Raw genomic sequence first — 18,364 nt, 5'->3', positions numbered from 1 at the left:
CCCATTCTCTTTTCAGCTCAAATGAAGAAGCTTTACGGTTTTTAAGGCATAAGTGCTTCAAAACGCAGTCCTGTTTTGGCGTAGAGACTCGTTTGCATCCGGTTCCTTTTTTCCTATCAGGAGAACCAGTATTCTTGAGTTTGGAAAGAAATCTACTCACTGTTGACTGATTACGAGACACTATAAGCAATATGACGGGAAGAACATCCTCACGTAAAGCAACAATAGCGCTCTTTCTTTGTGGCGTTAACTGCATGTAACTCGCCATCCTGACACAAGCAAGGAATGACTGCCACTCTTGCAGAGCGTGCTTATTTAGCTGAAAGTAACAGCTGATGCAATATTATGTCATAACCTGCACGTGTCAGTTTTATCTGATGCAATCTGTAAGAAATATTGCCATATACTTATGTTATTCAGACGGCAATTACAATTTTAAGAGGTGATGCACTTTCTTTGAACAACAGTGTACGTTTAAATGATAAAAATAAAAAGTAAATAAGAGAAAGGTAGAGAGAGAGAGAGAGAGAGAGAGAGAGAAATAAGAAAAAAGAAAGGAAGGGGTAAGAGATAAAAAAAAAAGGGAGAAAGGGAAAAAAAAAAAAAATCATTAGGGAATATTGCTGTACAACTCACAACCCCAGTATCTTCATCAGGTGTTGGCAGCCAGAATTGCAAGAAATAACATTAACACTGTCTCTATTTCTGATGTAAAATTCGTACCAGGGTAAAAACAAATTGTAAGTATAAAACTAAATATTAATATTAAAATTGATAGAAAGAACAAAAACCAAAATAAATAGCTGAGAGAGAGGGGAGAAAATTTATATGGCAGGTATTTTGACACTTGACACAAAATATAGATCCCTATACATTAAAAAAAAAAAAAAAATTATAGTTTTAAGCATGTGAAAGATATGTAGATTAATAAAGATGAATATAGAATCGAAATTCTATTAAGGTATAGATCTAAATTTATAAAGTGAAAAAGGAGAACTAGAACTAACCTTTCGATTGGAATGAGCAGCAGCCTGGAAAACATGATGCAGGGGATTTCAGTGACTGCTGGGAGTCATTGCGGTACAAGTAAACAGATGGGTCATGTTAGGGTGGCTAAGAATAGGAACAGGTGCATGTATACTTGCGTGTACACCAATGCTAGGAGTTTGGTAAATAAATTTGATGAATTGGAGGTGTTGGTCAAAACATCAAAGGCAGATAATGTTGGGATATCAGACATGTGGTGTCACACAGATATAAGGAATGCAGAACTGGAATTTGAGGAGTATATGTGTACAAGAAGGATAGGAAGGGAGGAGGGATTGTGCTATTGGTTAAGAAACACAAAATCCAAGGAAGTGCAGCCAGTCGACATCGCTGGACAGTACAGTGTCGAGTCAGTTTGGTGTGACATAAGCACTGGGAAATCAAAATTGAGAGTAGGACTGCGTTATAGGCCTAATGACTCTGATGAGTATAATAAAAAAAATGTACAGGGAAATAGAGTGGACCAGTAAATCAGAGAGTCTTATAATGGGGGGATTTTAATTTCCCAGATATTGACTGGAATTTGTGGGTTGGTCACTGACACACACTAGCAAGGCTTTTGTGGATTTATTGAATGATTGTTTTCTACATCAGCAAGTTTGGGAGGCAACTAGAGGGAGTAATACTCTTGATCTGATTATCAGTAGTGATTCTTCATGCATTAAGAATCTGCAGATAAAGGAACTACAAGGTGGCAGTGATCAGTGTGCTGAAGTGGGATTTACTCAGGCAACTACCATCAAGGGTAAAGGGAAGGGTTTTTGCTGTTGTAAAGGCGAATATGGAAGTCTGAGACAGTATTAAATTCTATACGGTGGGACCAACTGATGATGTTACCAACAGCAAATTCAAAATGGGAAGCATTCAAAGAATTAATCTTGGAAGCTACTAGGCTTTACATACCAACTAAGAAATATTTTTCAAGGTTTAGGCATAAATGGATGTTAGATGAACTAATGAGACATGTAGCAGAGAAGAAAAATGCATGGGATACATATAAATTAATGGGTGACATGAAAGCCTACGATAGATATAAGCGTCTGTAACCAAGTCACAAAGGAGGTTAGACAGGAAAAGGCAGATGAGAAATCTTTGGCAAAGGATGCAAAGAAAAAAAGCAGAGTTCTTTACATATGTAAACTCTAGAAGGAAGGGGATGAATCAGATTGGTTCAACTGTTGATGATCCTGCTCAGGTGGCTAACAAACTAAATGAGTATTTTGCATCTACATTCACACATGAGGAGTTATTCAGGGAGGGGAATGCCAGAGGTGAATTAAACTCTGGCAGTGAGCTAGATAATTTTGTAATAACTGAGAGTAAAGTGGAGGAGAAATTGTTGAAGATAAACATAAGAAATGCACCAGGGGTGGATGGGATCTATCCAGTTATATTAAAGGAGGCAGCAAAGGAAGTAAATAAACCCTTAGCCATAATCATGAGAGCTTCCTTGGACTCAGGGGAGGTACCCATGGACTGGAGATGTGCAAATGTGACCCCAATTCAGAAAGGATGATCAAAGGGTGACACAAGTAATTATAGACCTGTTAGTTTAACTTCTGTTCCAGGAAAATTAATGGTGGCACTGGTTAAAGAAGGATCATCTAGACAAGACTGACTTCAGCTATAGCTCGGACACAGCATGGTTTTGTTAAGGGAAAGTCTTGCCTGACCAATTTGATTGGATACTATGATGTGGTCACAAAGGAACTGGATGCAGGGAATAACTTTGATATCATATATTTGGATCTTAGAAAGGCTTTTGATACTGTTGCACATGGAAGACTGCCCATCAAACTGGAGCAGTGTGGCATTGGAGGCAAACTGCTGCTATGGATATAGGGATGGTTGAGTGGGAGAAGACAGAGAGTGTTAATCAATGGACACTGCTTTGTTGTTTTCTGTATTTATAAATGATGTTGATGATGGTATATCAAGCTTAATGTCCAAGTTTGCAGACGATACGAATGTTGGCAGGGTTGTTAATGACACTAATGACAGTACGTTGCTGCAACAGGATCTAGAAAAGTTGAGCAGATGGGCTGAGAGGTGGCAAATGAAGTTTAACATTGACAAATGTAAAGTACTACATATGGGAAGCAGTAACCCCAGAGTAACATATCAACTCTGTGGTACTACATTGACAGTGGTAGAGAACGAAAAGGAGCCGGGGGTAATTGTGCAGGCAGATATAAAGTTTTCTGAGAGGTGCAGATGGTCTGTAAGAGTAGCTCGTGGTGTCTTGTCAATGATATACAGGAATTTTTCTAGTAGATCTAAGGAGGTGATTATCCCCTTGTATAAGGCAATGGTCAGGCACACCTTGAGTACTGTATACAGGTCTGGAGGCCTCATTTTTGGAAGGATGTAGAGCTCCTGGAAATAGTACAGAGAAGGGCAACAAGATTAGTGAATGGAACAAAGGGTTGCTCTTACAAAGAAAGGCTTAAGTTTTGCAGATTACAGTGTTTGGAGATTAGGCACCTGCAAGGTGATCTGATTGAGGTGTATAAAGCCTTGAATGGCTTGAGCATGCTGAATGCTGATGGGATTCTTCCTCTTGCTCAGAATAATCACCTGAGAGGGCACAGATCCAAATTGAGGAAAGACAGTTGTAGGATGTGTGTGCTGAAGTTTGCCTTTAGCCAGCAGGTAGTTGATTGGTAGAACAGACTTCCATATTTTGTTGTGGAAGCTGATAGCCTAAATAAATTTAAGGCTGAGCTGGACAGGTATTTGGAACGAACGGAGGGATGAATCGGAGCTGGTTTTTTTTTTTTTTTTTTGCTGATACTGCATAAGCTTGCTTTCTTGCATCATATGCCTCTACTAATGCTAATGTCATAAAATGCATGGACAGTAAATAAATTAATGGTGATGAATATAGGACAAAATTATTTTTAGAGACAAATCTCTCTCTTGCTTATTTAGTTTTATTTGTTATCATCTGTGCATTGTTAAGGTTTAGCATTAGCTGCCTTAAACTGCATTAGCTTACTTTTGTTTTCTTTTTCTTCCTCTATTTAATTCATCTTTAAAAGCTTCCCATGGACCAACAAATATACACTGAAAATTGTGTTGCTCTGACTTTTCCTTCTTGAGTAACATTCAAATGTACAATTCTGTTGGTAACAACTGTCAAATCGGAAGTTATCCTAAAATCTTTCCAAGGGCTAACAAAACATACCCTGAAAATATGGTATTGATCTGACTTTTCTGTATTGACTAACACCAAACATGTCCAAGGTATACTTCCATTTATATTTATATACAAAGAAGTTTTATGGTGGAAAAAATAAATAAATAATGCCCAATTTCTATACATCCAATTTTTATTAAATTTGGAATGGTGGCTCAGCATATCTTTCTAAAAGACCTAAATATAAAATTTCATGAAAATTCCTCCATTAGGCGCAGAGTTATTGGCCTACCAAAACAGGCATTATCGACACTAAGTGCCAGACAATTTTCTAAAGGAATTCCACTTGTTTTCAGGGTTGTTTGAGAGAACCCCAATATTGTACCCTGTAGCGTCACCTTCCAACAAGCTGCTTTTTTAAAGCAAAGGACACTACAGTAGACACTACACTCATTTTGATTGCTGCCATTTCTCGCAATTGAAAACAGCAAATTTTTCAAAGCTATCACTACCTCTTCTTTCCCTCTCTGTGCAATTTCACTAACACCTCCTGTTTTTGTTCTTCCACATCCATTTTTTTTTAGCTATTTTCACTATCAGGAAACATTTCTGAACAAATATTGCATATATGGCTTCTGATATGTTATGTTATGCAGTATTTTTCTGGCATCTCACTGAATGACATTATTAATTACTTCGCACCACTCAAGAAAATAAAAGCATAGGCCATTTTATGTTTCAACAATGAAGTTAAATAGTACAGACTAATGACACAATACTAAATATGTAATAAGGTGGGTCAGGACTATTCTGTTATTGCTGTTAAATCGAAAGTTTCCATTAAGTAAATTTTTTTTTCTGAGACCATTTGTACCCCCCACATAATCAAAAATTTAAATTTAAAATTTGGAGTTTAAAATAAGTAAAATATATATTTTTTAATTATTATTCTGAAAATATACTTAACTATTTACATCTTAAAATACAGTTAATTATATTCTTACTCTTTGCACTGTTAAAAAAATATTATGTAAGTGAAAATACTTGATAAACTAAAACCACAATAACTGTGGTGCTTTCCCACTGATTATTCTTGCTAAATTTTTTTTAGAATTACAACCATTTACCACATATAAATGTTTGTTTGTTTTTTATATATGCCTCGTTAGGTTGAAATACATTTGTCCACTGGTTTTTGGACATGCACCATGTGAGATGGCAAAAAAAGCATTTCAATACTTTTTTTTTTTTTTTTTAGAACTCAAACAATGCAATAAGTAATGTGCACATCTATTAATATGCTTCCCTGGAATATGATACTTCTAAAACTGCTGAAGTCATTGAACTAAAATAAATATCTTTTCAATGAAGATACATAGATTCCACAATTAGCTGTAAACTGAAGATCCTACTGCAAAGCCATTACAAAATTAAATGTTAATGTCAATTTCATTCAACCCAATTCCCTTGAAAATAACTTAATTGTTGAATAAACAAATGAACTAATTCAAGGTAGTTTGTTTATTCAGCAACGACCATGTTCTTGCCCATTTCAACATTAGTCAGCTTTTCTCTCTCTCTCTCTCTCTCTCCTACTGCTTTCCAATAAAAATATTGGAGAGAAAATTTGGAAGAAATTTCGTCTCATCCATACTAGTAAAACAGATTTGGAATTAAATTCATTTCTCAACTCTTGCAGTAGATAAACTCCTATGTTTCCTCTGCAATATCACTTCCTCTACACGAAACTTGGAAATCAATCTATTTTTGTCAACTGGTTTTACTTCCTTATTCTAAAGCTGATTGATGTTATTCATTTTGGCATACAGGAATGCTGCAAAACCTCTCCTTGCCAAATATTTCTATTAAATCATTTTCTCCTATCTCCTAAAAATAGAACTAACTTATAAATTATATTCTTTCCTTTTTTTTTGTATATTTTAAACTGTTTGCCCAATTTTTAACAGTAGAATAAAGATTATAAAAGGTAAACCTACAGCAACTTACACATTTAAGTCACCTCTTATGATATTTAAAACTGCTGACTTCTTACAGGGAAGTTTTCTTATATCTACAAGCTATCCACCAACAAACTAATAAAATAATATTACACTAGCTATAAATATCTCACAAAGACTGGTAGTTAATGTTGAATTTTTTTTTTCTTAATGAAAAACGTAGTCTCACAGTTACCAGGTGAAACACTCATTTATAAAATTAACATCATCGACCAATGATAACAGAATGATTTACTCTGTTCTATTAAAAATGATCTTATCACTAGAGAATAACAATTAATATATCAGCTATGCTTAATACGTCAGTATTCATGATTTTAAAAGAATGAATAAAAACATTACTTTCCTTCAAATATTCCAGACTCAAAATAGCATCATAACTTTGTTTGTGAAACCAATATGCCACATGAAATATATACCCAACGTTACACTAAAGATCATATGGTTAACTCAATGCATAACAGGGGGAAACAATAGCATGTTAAATATTGCATCTTTCATCCACCTTATTTAACCCACATACAGGCACTCTACTTACACTGCTAGAAGGGAATCACCAAGAAAGAGAAAAATGATGATATCTAGCGCGGCACACCCAGGATCCTGAGCTGGATATCATCATTCTTCTCTTTCTTGGTGATTCCCTTCTACTTCTCTCTCTCTCTCTCTCTCTCTCTTAGGGTAACTTGGAAATTTTATTTTTTTTGGCTGGTGCAGCATAAGCCTCAGGCTTCCTTGCACCATACAGCTAATAATAATGGTCAGGCAAGAATCTATCTGATACCCACCATAAGAAGCCAACAATGACTTTTTCTTTTTTTACCATATAAATACCACTCTAAAAATTATTAAAATGCATCATATTTATTCATCTTGATGGTATTATTTTTCATTTGTAGCTTGAAAAATGATCCCCCTAATTTTAGAAGTTTGTAATGAACAGAGACCTGTGTTTTTAGCAACAAAATTCTAATTTTAGCATCTATTTAACATTTTTATTATGAATGACAAATTAAATGAAAACATCACACAAGTTTAAATGGAGCTTTCCTTTAAATTTGTACATTGATCAGTTTCAACTAAATTGTGGATGTGCTAAAATATCTTTCCACATCAACACTATTGACTGGGCACCATATTTATTTAATTGCCGTTTTCAAATTCTTCATACTTAATTTTCGTGGCTAGCCAATAATAACTGAAGAATATCATGTTTTGAGGCACATTTAATGTTGGAAATCATTTGATCAAAAAAAATATTTGTACCCTTCAGTACATTCGACATCCGTCAAGTTGGGAAAAAAAATATTTTTCTAAATAATCTCAATATTTGCTCTGCATTAATCGAGCATTTGCTACCATCTACTAAAGGGTTAAACAGCTCACTTAAAGCCTCACAGAATGTGTTTGTCAGATCCTTCTTTAAATGGGCATCTAATTCTGAAATGCATTTCACAGCAGTTTGCTATGTAAATATTTTTTTTTTCTTGCGCATTATTTAGTAATTCTGAAGTTTCTTCTGGGAAAATACCATCTGCATTATTTTGTAGAGCATTTTTAATACAATTATTTCTTCCCAAATAAATGAGCATATGGATAATTAGATCCTTCTAATGAATCCAATAAAGAAATGAATTTATCACAAATTTCACTTACATATTTACATTCACCCCTTGGTGATGAATCCAACTCATATATTTCTATTATTTTTTCTGTTATACCATGTATGCTATCAGAATTTTTGAAGAAATCAAATAATGGATTGAAATATTTATCTAAATATTTTACAAAACAAAACCATGACCTCCAACGTATAGTGACTAAGCTTGGAAATAATTTTGCAGAAAGATGAGAGGTTTCCAAACGGATAAGATGTTTCCAAAAATTTTATATACTTTGATTTCATTTTTCTTGAATTCAAAAATACCATTTTCATTATTACTTCAGCGAGCGATTTTAATTCCTTCATAAAAATATTTCCTACTAAACTAATTTTGTGTGCCCAACACTGTAAATGTAAAATTTGGTTTCCTATTGAAACTGTTAAAGCAAGATACCATATATGGTGCTAACTCAGAAACAAGCTCTAACACATTTGTATAAGAAATATCATACTCTTTTAAAGTGTCGAAAATAGCTTGAAAACGTGTAGTGGCATTTGCAGTCTCTAAAAAATTAGATGCTAAATATACTTTCTGTTCATAAGATGGCAACACTGTTTCAAATAAAACCACAAATACACAGCATCCCTTTTTATTTGACGTTTCACCACTGTTAATATAAGAGGTTTATCTTTGATATTTTGTTTGATTTCTGCTTTAATGCTCGTTCTGAAAATTGGCAAATATTCCCCCAAATGGTCTAACACATGGAAGATACCCAGAACCTTGTACATTTCTTCAAAAAGGCCTCTGAGGTTGGGAAAGTTCATATTCACAATATTACATTAATACACCAACCGTTAAGTTAAAATAATTTAATACTGTATATATAAATACAGAGGATACGATACTGTAACATAATCTATTTACAATAACTGATTGTGAATAAAGCCTGAAAATAAAATAAAAATAAAATATATAAGGTTAAAAGCATTAAAACTGTACAATTATAAAATACAATAAAATATAAGGTTAAAAGCATTAAAACTATTAAAGTTGTACAATTGTACAGTTTTAATATTTTAACGCTTTTAACCTTACAATTGTACAATTTTAATGCTTTTAACCTTATATATTTTATTGTATTTTATTTTCAGGCTTTATTCACAATCAGTTATTGTAAATAGATTATGTTACAGTATCCTCTGTATTTATATATACAGTATTAAATTATTTTAACTTAACAGTTAGTGTATTAATGTAATATTGTGAAAACCTTGTACATATTTGTTGAAATATTGTCACACTGCAGGAGCATCCAAAGTTTCCAGAGAAATGTTTGTTTTGAGGCACATTAATACTGTGTCATAAATAAAAATGGACTTGTTTCCCCTCACATGCTTCCTGGCATCTAAAATCCATGTTATTATACTCTGTTATATAAACACTGGCGACTGAGAGATTGGCTGGTGGAAGGTTTCAATAGTTGCTTGAGATTATTAACACTTTTCATTTCTTTATCTAGATTAACCTCCTTCTTCTTCCAGTCTAGTCGACAATTGCAATGTTTACACATCAAAACGTTCTCATCATTTATGTGCCGACCGGGCTAGCCAGGTAGGTAAAGTGCCTGCCTGGCAACCCAAAGGTCGTGGGTTCGATTCCCGCCTCGGGCTTGGATCACAGTAAAATGCAAAAACTTTGGGAGGTGCATTATGGCCATAGAAGCTGATGCGCCAACAACTAACAAGTCAAAAAAACATTTATGTAAAAGCCTTCTCCTTTGAATTTTGCTGCTCTCTCATGAGCAGCAAATTTTATTCAGTAAAAATAATATGAAAATAAATATTTTCATATTATTTTTACTGAATAAAATTTTAGTGAGCAATTATTCAATAATCTTTATTTACACATGAAGTTATGAGTGTGGTTATTATTTGGAAATACCTTGTGTGTGGTACGCAACATACCAATTACATGAAAAACTTCAGGAATTAAAATAACTTAGAAAATAATATTGTTCATATAAAATGTTTTTAACTACCAACAATAACAGATGACACAAGCAGCAGGCAAAGCACACTAAGTTAACTTACACAGGGACTTCCATTTCAAGGTTTTCTGCTACCTCCCTATGCCTTCCAGAACTACTTATTCTAAGGAAGGCGAATTTAGAAGGGAAAAACTAATCAGAGCACCCAATATGTTAACAGTTAGAAACTGTTTACGATAAAGAATAATTAATAAAGGGAATATTTTAAGTTCACATTTTTTAAAGAAATTCTTAATTTTTTCATTAATGTTACATTTATTAAAAATTTCACATTTACCACAAATTGCAAAAAAAAACATGGGTCTCTAGTAATGCATTTGTGATAAGCATAAAAAGTGTGACCCAAGAATTATGAGAATATGTTTAAAAACAAATATTCAATTCAACTTACCCAATTTGCACCTCATGTTTCCTTCAAAGTGATCCCCTCAAGATTAAATACACAGAGCCGAGCTATTCTGCCATCACTGAAAGCATATCCAAACTTCTTTTTTCATAATACTGTCAGACATATGCTGAATCTCCAACACATCACTAAATCTCTTTCCTTTGCTTTAATTCATCTTTGGAAACAATGAGTCACAAAAAGAGAATAAGAGAAGATAGGAGGAGGTAGGGGCAGGGCCATGTTAAGATGAAACCTGGAAGTGACTTGCATCTAGGTGCCAGCTCTCAGTAATGACTAATAATATTTGATATACAAGATATCAGATATGTAACGAATGCTTGAATTTGAGAGGGAACACTGTTAGTTGATTTCAAAATGCACTTTTTCATTCTACCTTGCACAATTACATTATTCAAAAAAAAAAATTAACACTAGCTTAACTTTTTTTTTTAAATAAGTTTTTTTTTTTTTTCCAATACAGAAAAAAATTAATTTTTAAATTCTTCAATTATTTTACCACAGTTAACCTAGTATTAGTGTATTGTAAATGTGCAATACAGAATAAAAGAAGTGCATTTTATGCCAACCAATGTAGTTCCTCCTGGATTTGGGTATGGAAAAATTAAGAGTGAGTAAAAAATCAGTGAGACCTTTCAGGTAATCATGACAACAAAATGAGTGGGATCTTTTCATATAGTGACACTGAATATCTGCTTTGAATAAATAATCTCCGCAACCTATTTGTAATATGCCAGGTGTTTTTCAAAAGTTATCTTACCAAGAGTGAAACAAAACTTGAAGCAAACTCTGCTTTGAATAAGTAATTTCAAAAAAAAATAAAACATACATACATACATGGAACATTATACTTTACACATTGCACGTGATTAATGCAATAAAGAATGCCATGAGTAAATTGCTACAAAAATATACTTCTGGAAAAATTTGTTATTATCCATAACACTGTTATGTGATAATTGTCCTAACTTTTGGGTAATACCTTGTATCCTTCCCAATGATTTTATTTAGTAAAATATAAATGGCTGAAAGATTATGTTATTCAAAAACTTCTTTAAACAATAACCCAATCAGGAGTGCATGTATATATTTACATTTTTAAGGTCCTTCCATCTATTCTTCAAATAATGTATCCATTTATGTAAGAACTGTCTTAAAATCTTCAAATAGATGCTACCATCTTCAATTTGTGTTTTGAAGTAATAGCAGGCAGTTTATTAGATGGCAGTACAAAAATAGCTTTGAAAATCAAAGGAGATTGAACCTGTTTGCCTTAATTGCCTGACTCAGACTTAAAAAACTGGAATTCAGGTCTAGAAGGTGATGAAACTGAATCAAGCAATATGTAAGAGGATATTACTGCATTAAAAAAGGGCGCCTACGTAGCCAGGTGGGAAGGAGCAGCAGTGCGTAGCACACTTCTTGATTAGACCTGGGTTCGAGCCCATCACCACCAAATACGGAAGATGTGGAAAGGTCAGGGAATGACCACCACATATCCCGGAGCAATATGGCCTTAGTTGCTAATGCTCCTAAAAACCAAATAACAAACAAACAAACAAACAACAAGCATTTAAAAAAAAAAAAAAAAAAGCAACCATCAATTTGTTTTTGTTTTGTTTACTTTTTTTTTTTTTTTTTTTTAATTCTGATTTCATTTCCGGAAATAATTTCACTTCAATGTTGGACAATCAGGTAAAAAATAAGAAGAAATTAATATTTTAAAGCATTTATATTACAAAATTTTCATATCTAAAATTTTCAAAATTCTATAACTTCTCCACAGAGCATGTCCCCAGAGGAAAAGTGACCAAAAGCCCACAAACACATTCAATAAACTCACTTGTGAAAGTGCTAAATACTCTTAAAAACAACAATTTTTGCCCTGCCTTCAAGAGAAATTCAGTACTTCACGTTAAAAGTTGTGCGACTAAAACTCTTTGCTCTTAATAGGACTGCAATAACACTATTAACCATAAATTTCTCATAGTAAATGTGAAAGAACTTCAGTAACACCAGAAAAACATCTTTCCCGGATGATAAATCAATTCAGAAAAGCAAAAATTATTAATTTGGTATAAATAGATAAATTTTATTCATTACAAAACTATTTTATATTTTATGAGCCCCTTCTTAATATAGTCTTTAAATGGCCTTGCTAATATGCAGGATTTTAAAATAAGTAATGATTCTGATATGATTTGAAAAAGACATACATGTGATAAAATTTAATTTCTTAAACTGAAAAAGAACACACACGCACACCCCCAACAAAACTAAGTTAATGATTATTTTCATGAAACTGAATGGTTATAACAAAAACTCCTCCATCAAAGCACAAGTATGTTTCAGAATTTTATCTTGTAGCATGGTTGTCTTCAAAACAGCACAAAGAGGCTCCAAAATGTTGATTAATATGTGCTTGCATTATTTGACTTATGGATTCTGCTTTGGTGTAACCATTCAGTTTCATTAAACTAGCCATTAAGTATAAACTTACATGAGTTATACATCCTTTTTTAATTTAACCAAGTAATGATTCATTACACTTTCCATAAAAAGTCCTAATGAGTTATAGCTGGATCTCACTGGGAAAGGGGACTATTAAACTCCCACATATTTACACACAGGTTAACCACATAAGAAATCAATCCACAGTTTTAAAGTCTGATTCTCTTTTAAATCACGTGTACATTACTTGTTAGGCTAAGTTCCTATATTTCTATTTAAAAGTATTTACATGTCAAATGATTTTTTCTTTTATTATGCTATTACTTTAATCAATGATGTCTTCACTTGTGTTACAAGAGTAATACCACAGTTATTTAGAGTGTACATATTGCTCTTGAAGTCTAAAAAAATTATGATTTTTCTTTCAGATTTTATAAATCCTTCAGCAGCAAATTTTATAATTAATTATAATAAGATTCACTAGACTTTAAAAACTTGATCTGTCTACAAAATAGCCTTAATACAATTATAGTCCTAAATTAAAATATCTTATCTGATTTAGTTTGGCTAGAATGAATATGGAAATTTGCTGATTAATAAAAAAATAAATAAATAAATAAAAATTTGCATACAAGGGTAATACAAAAATGTCTATTTAAAATAATTTTGTACATAATTCAGGTCTAGAAATAGTGTATTGTTATACTCTATTCATACTACTGAGACTGCTCTATAAATAATAAGCAGTCTATAATTAAACACAAGTTAATACTTCAGTTCAGTGATGGTGAAACTTTGTTTCTTCTTATTTTTAAACCTTTTATTTATCTAAAAATAGCCTCATTATGTCACACTTTGTTCTATTTTCAAAACCTGTTGCGTGGCATTTCCTTTGAAAATAATATATAAAAGGAAGACCAAAGGTCAAACAAAAATACATTTTAAAATGTATTTTACAATTTCTTTTATACAAAGATAATGCAATAAAACCCTTAAAAATATAAACTTCAATTTTATAAAGTGCAATATAATTTGGATTTGATAACCAACAATGGAGGCCAACATTTTAAATTAAATCCTTCATGACACAGATATTATTGGTTCACTGCCACTTTTTTTTTATACTATTACTAGTTTTGTGATAAATCTAACTCTTATATTTATGGCATATTGTTTATGGTTTATTATTCCTGAACAGTATCATTAGTAAAAATGAGAAACTGACTGTTTCAAACCATACTGCATATTTGCAAGAAATAAAAATAACACTTCTCCTTTCTCTCTTATTCAGTAAGAAAGAATGCATTCTGCTGCAACTATCACTTATTAGAATTATTCTCTAGCCTACTTTCTCTAATACGAGAAGGTATGGTAAAGATAATTTGAGAACAGATAATTAACCCATTAAATAGAGAAAAGTTAACTAGTGAAATATTTCCAAAAAAAAAAGTAATGAGATCAATAAAGAAAAGATCATCAAATAAAATATGAACTTGCTGTAGTGAGGTATTTAATTACTTTCTTATGCATAATAAAAATACTGTGTATGTACAGATATATCTTAACATGTATTAGTTATCTGCTTATTCAGCAATTTTTAATACAAATAATATAAAAAATTGTCAGATAAATTCTATTAACACAGTAAAAAAAAAATATATATATATATATATATATATTTTTTTTTTTTATATTATTATTTTTTTTTTAATGTTAAACCTTTTATTTATATATATAGAAGGTTCCATTCTAAAATCAAGTATGAATCAATTTTATCTTAATTCTGAATATAATAAGACTTACCTTATTATAGTAATGATTAAAAAATAAAATAATCAGACAATATCCAAAAAGAATCCTACAGTAGCAAGTCTATTTCCAAAATCTAAATACTACATTTTTACCTGCTAGCTGTACCACTTCTTTCTTTAAATAAAACCTTTGCGACTTAACAACATTGTATGTTTATAATTATTTATGTATTAAGTTAAAATTTTAAAAAGTTAAAACATAACATATGCTTCAATAAGACCCTATAACAAAAATTTCTTACAACTATACAAATACGATTAAACTTTCAAATTTTTAACTTTTAAAATCTATGTAAAGAATCAACCAGGTAGGGGAGGGGATTATTGGTGTCCTATCGGTAGTGTTCTAAAATCAAATGAAAATTTTATAATTTCACCACTCTTACTCGAAGTTTTCAGATCTTTAAAAATTGTAGAAATTCTGCCCACAGCTCAAAAATTGCTATTTTGCAGTTCCAACTATACCATTTGAGCAAAATGTCTAGTATTAGCTAACCAAAATAATTTTTCACAATCTCCAACTCACACATCCTAAAGTCATTTTCCTCTATTTAGTAGGCAAAAATTATTTCAAGGCTCATACTTTTGCAAACACTTACGGAGCACTTCATTTTCACTTCTCAATTTCTCTACTTCATCTTTCAGAGCAAGATTTTCTTTTTCCAAGTATGATGCACGTAAAACTATTTGATTTTCCTTCACTCTGCGAGCTTCACGAGAACGTTTTGCTGCCAGATTGTTTTTGCGCCGCCGTGCCCAATATTTTTCATCCTTCAAATCTTCTGAAACAAAATGCTTTTTGGACCTTTTCACCATTGGCTGAGGCTTCAATTCATCCTCTGAAAGAGTGTGGACAATAGGATTAAAATGGTCATGACCAGGAATGGTAGCTAGAGCCAACTCTCTGGGAGAAAATTTACAGTCAACTGTAGTATGGCTGTCAGATGTATCAGATGATAATGAAGGTGAACACAATCTACCTAAAAATGCAAAGGACATATAAGTCACCTAACAAGGCATATAACATTTCATTAAGAAGAGAGGATTAGATAACAAAGAGATTATTTGTTAAGATCAGATTATGTGAAAATGTAAGCGCACATGATCAAGTGAACCTAAAATTTTGTTATTCACACGCAAACAAAAAATTAAGACAGAGTATTGATGAGAAAATTCTGTTTATCTGCATTCAGATATCCTATACTTCTTAGCAGTGATATTTACGCCAGTGTCAAAAAGTAGTTACAAACAAGCCTTTATGTTTTTTTTAAATGTAACTGCTTAAATTTCTTTTCATTACGTTTGATCTTCTGAAACAATTTAACATAATAATAATATGATCTCATAATCTGATATTAAGCTCTGCAACATGAAAATCATATGGCCTATAAAAATGCATACTACATCAATACTGCTCATTTCAGTCTAACACAGTGTAGAACACATATCATTAGCTTTTTATTTATTTCTTAAAAATGAAACGTAGACATTTAGAATATTCAGAGCAGTGCTTATTTACTGGCAAAATAATCACAAGCCTTAAACATGTTAATGTACATTTTGACAGCAACATTAAAGGAGAGATGCCATGAAGATATGTTCAAAATCAATTAAAAGTTACATACCAGGATGGTTAATACCTATCTTAACAGAGAAATGACAGCCAGACAGTTCTCTCAAACTCTTTATGAGGCCACAGTAATGACAGTGTCACAAGGCTTCAGAAAGGGCACTCTGCAAGGTGGTACATAGTTATTTGTGTCACTTCAAGTCTAGAAACCACAAGAGAGAACATTTGACTCAGTGCAAGCAACAATATTCCTGGAGTCAAGTCCAGTGGACTAGTGTTTTTTTTTTTTTTTTTTTACAAATGAGTTGATTTAGTCATCTGGAAAGGGACCAACGTCATGGCAATAGAACTGAACAGGTGTCATGATGAATAGAAGCACTGATCTCCACATCTTTGAGACATGTACCTTGCCTGTTTGGAGGCTTACGCAATGATCCCTATGCAATGCTTTTAAGAGATGTCAAAGGCCCTGAATTCATTTTCAGATTATAATAATGTTTTCCTCCATCACCTGGTTGATAAATTCCTTCAAAGTAAGGATATTCAAATTTTAGATGAAATGGCCAGCCACAACTCCTGACCTGAATATGACTGAGCATGACTAATAAGCAAAATATCTGCATATCAACTCATAATTATGGGCATAATTATGAGATCATGAAAATAAATTTAAAATTATTATAATATGAAATTTATTTTCTTGGTATAATTTTACATTTATCACAATATTTGAACACTAATGCATTTTAAGTTTGCTTCTGAGCTGAATAAATAACCAGCGTTTAGCAATACATTTAATAGAACTGAAACAGAGAAGAAGTCAGGTGGACAGAATATGAAGTAAACAGAAATAAAGCTGTACCTTAATTCAAAGTGAATAGCAGCTCAAATACAAGTATCTAGTTAGAAGAATATTGAAATTCTGTTCAAGATTAAAATATAATTAAATTATCACATAAGTTTATGTGATAATTTAATTATCACACAAACATGTTCTGTTCACATCTAGTGTTCTGATCATATCTACATCAGCAGGACAAGCATGTAGGAATCCCATCCTATCTTATAATTTGCCACAGCACAGCTTCCTTATATGCATTAATCAAGTATTTGACAAAGATTCTTCAGGATGCAGTGGCCAATATCATGTTAGGAAATAAGATCAAGTAAAGTATAGAGTGTACACTGCCAAACTGTACATATTTCTCTTTTTTTTTCTTTTATCCAGCACTATCTGAATGCCCAAAGAAACTTCCATATTGTGAAAGTGAAATCTAGCCACCTCTTTTAAATTGAGGAAGAATTCTTCTATTTTACTAGAATATTCTTATATTTTTCTATTCTATTAGAAGAATTATAACTGAAATTTCAGTTAAGTATCCATTGAGAGAGAACATTATAGCTGAGACTATTTTTAACTTTTTTTTTCTGCAAAATATGCTCAGCCATTTTTCCTTACCTTAGATAGTGTATCCACTGCTCTGCAAGTTCTACACAATACTGAGTATTATATAATTTAAGAAAAGGATGGATGGTAATAATGAATTGTGAATGATGAGTGTATCCAGAACCTATACATACTCATATTTCTAAAATAGTCCTAGTAAATTAATAAGAGGAGTTTACCTCAATATAGTACGTAGAACACTTCCATATGATACCCTCCAAAAATTAAAACGAAAAAATCGACAACTTACCGGTACATTAAAGTAAAATATAAATAATTAAATAATCAATTTAACACAATTCAAAATCAATTTAAAACAATTAAAATTCAAATTAACGCAATTAAAAGAATCTAACGAAAATATTCAAAACGATTTTCCTTCCTGAAGCTGACAATGCTTTTCGACCGACTGTCGTGATCACAGGAATGAAAATTACCGAATCAGGCTAAACCTGCAACTTAAATAGTGATTATATGTCTTCGCGCATGCAGGTCCACGCATCGGAGATCAAATATGGCTGCCGAACATTAACAGAATTCTCGTGTAATTTAATTTCAACGGTTTCTGCAATTAATAGTCGCATATAATTACGTTGAACGTTAAGTATTTTGGCCTCGTTAAATAAAAAAGTATGTTTTTCGTTAATGGCATGAAAGGCTAATTCTGATGCTGCTGAACGAGAGCACAAACTGAGGCTTCGTGTTGATTTACACAAATATTAAGAGAAAACCGCGTCGAACCTTGGTAAGACGAGTCGCAATCATCGCAAGAAATGTTGTATACCAGATCATTAATTTGTGTTGTGAACGCGGAAAGAACC

At 32.2% G+C, this 18,364-nt stretch overlaps 1 protein-coding gene across 2 annotated transcripts in view; it reads right to left on the bottom strand.

Moving 5' to 3' along the window:
- Nucleotides 1-18,364, bottom strand: part of Pdp1 (PAR bZIP family member Pdp1) — a 114,232-nt gene that overhangs the window by 23,499 nt on the left and 72,369 nt on the right. The window contains exon 3 of one of the 2 annotated variants that reach the window (XM_090370572.1): nucleotides 15,126-15,506. In XM_090370572.1, the coding sequence (XP_090226698.1) occupies nucleotides 15,126-15,506 (381 nt within the window). Of the gene's footprint in view, nucleotides 1-14,838; nucleotides 15,507-18,364 lie in introns of those variants that run through there. The other variant, XM_090370571.1, reaches the window with a different exon arrangement.

The sequence above is a fragment of the Mastigoproctus giganteus genome, chromosome 3 (assembly GCF_048544385.1).
Source record: "Mastigoproctus giganteus isolate SK-2022 chromosome 3, ASM4854438v1, whole genome shotgun sequence".
Classification (NCBI taxonomy): domain Eukaryota; kingdom Metazoa; phylum Arthropoda; class Arachnida; order Uropygi; family Thelyphonidae; genus Mastigoproctus; species Mastigoproctus giganteus.
This window is presented reverse-complemented; position numbering and strand designations above follow the sequence as displayed.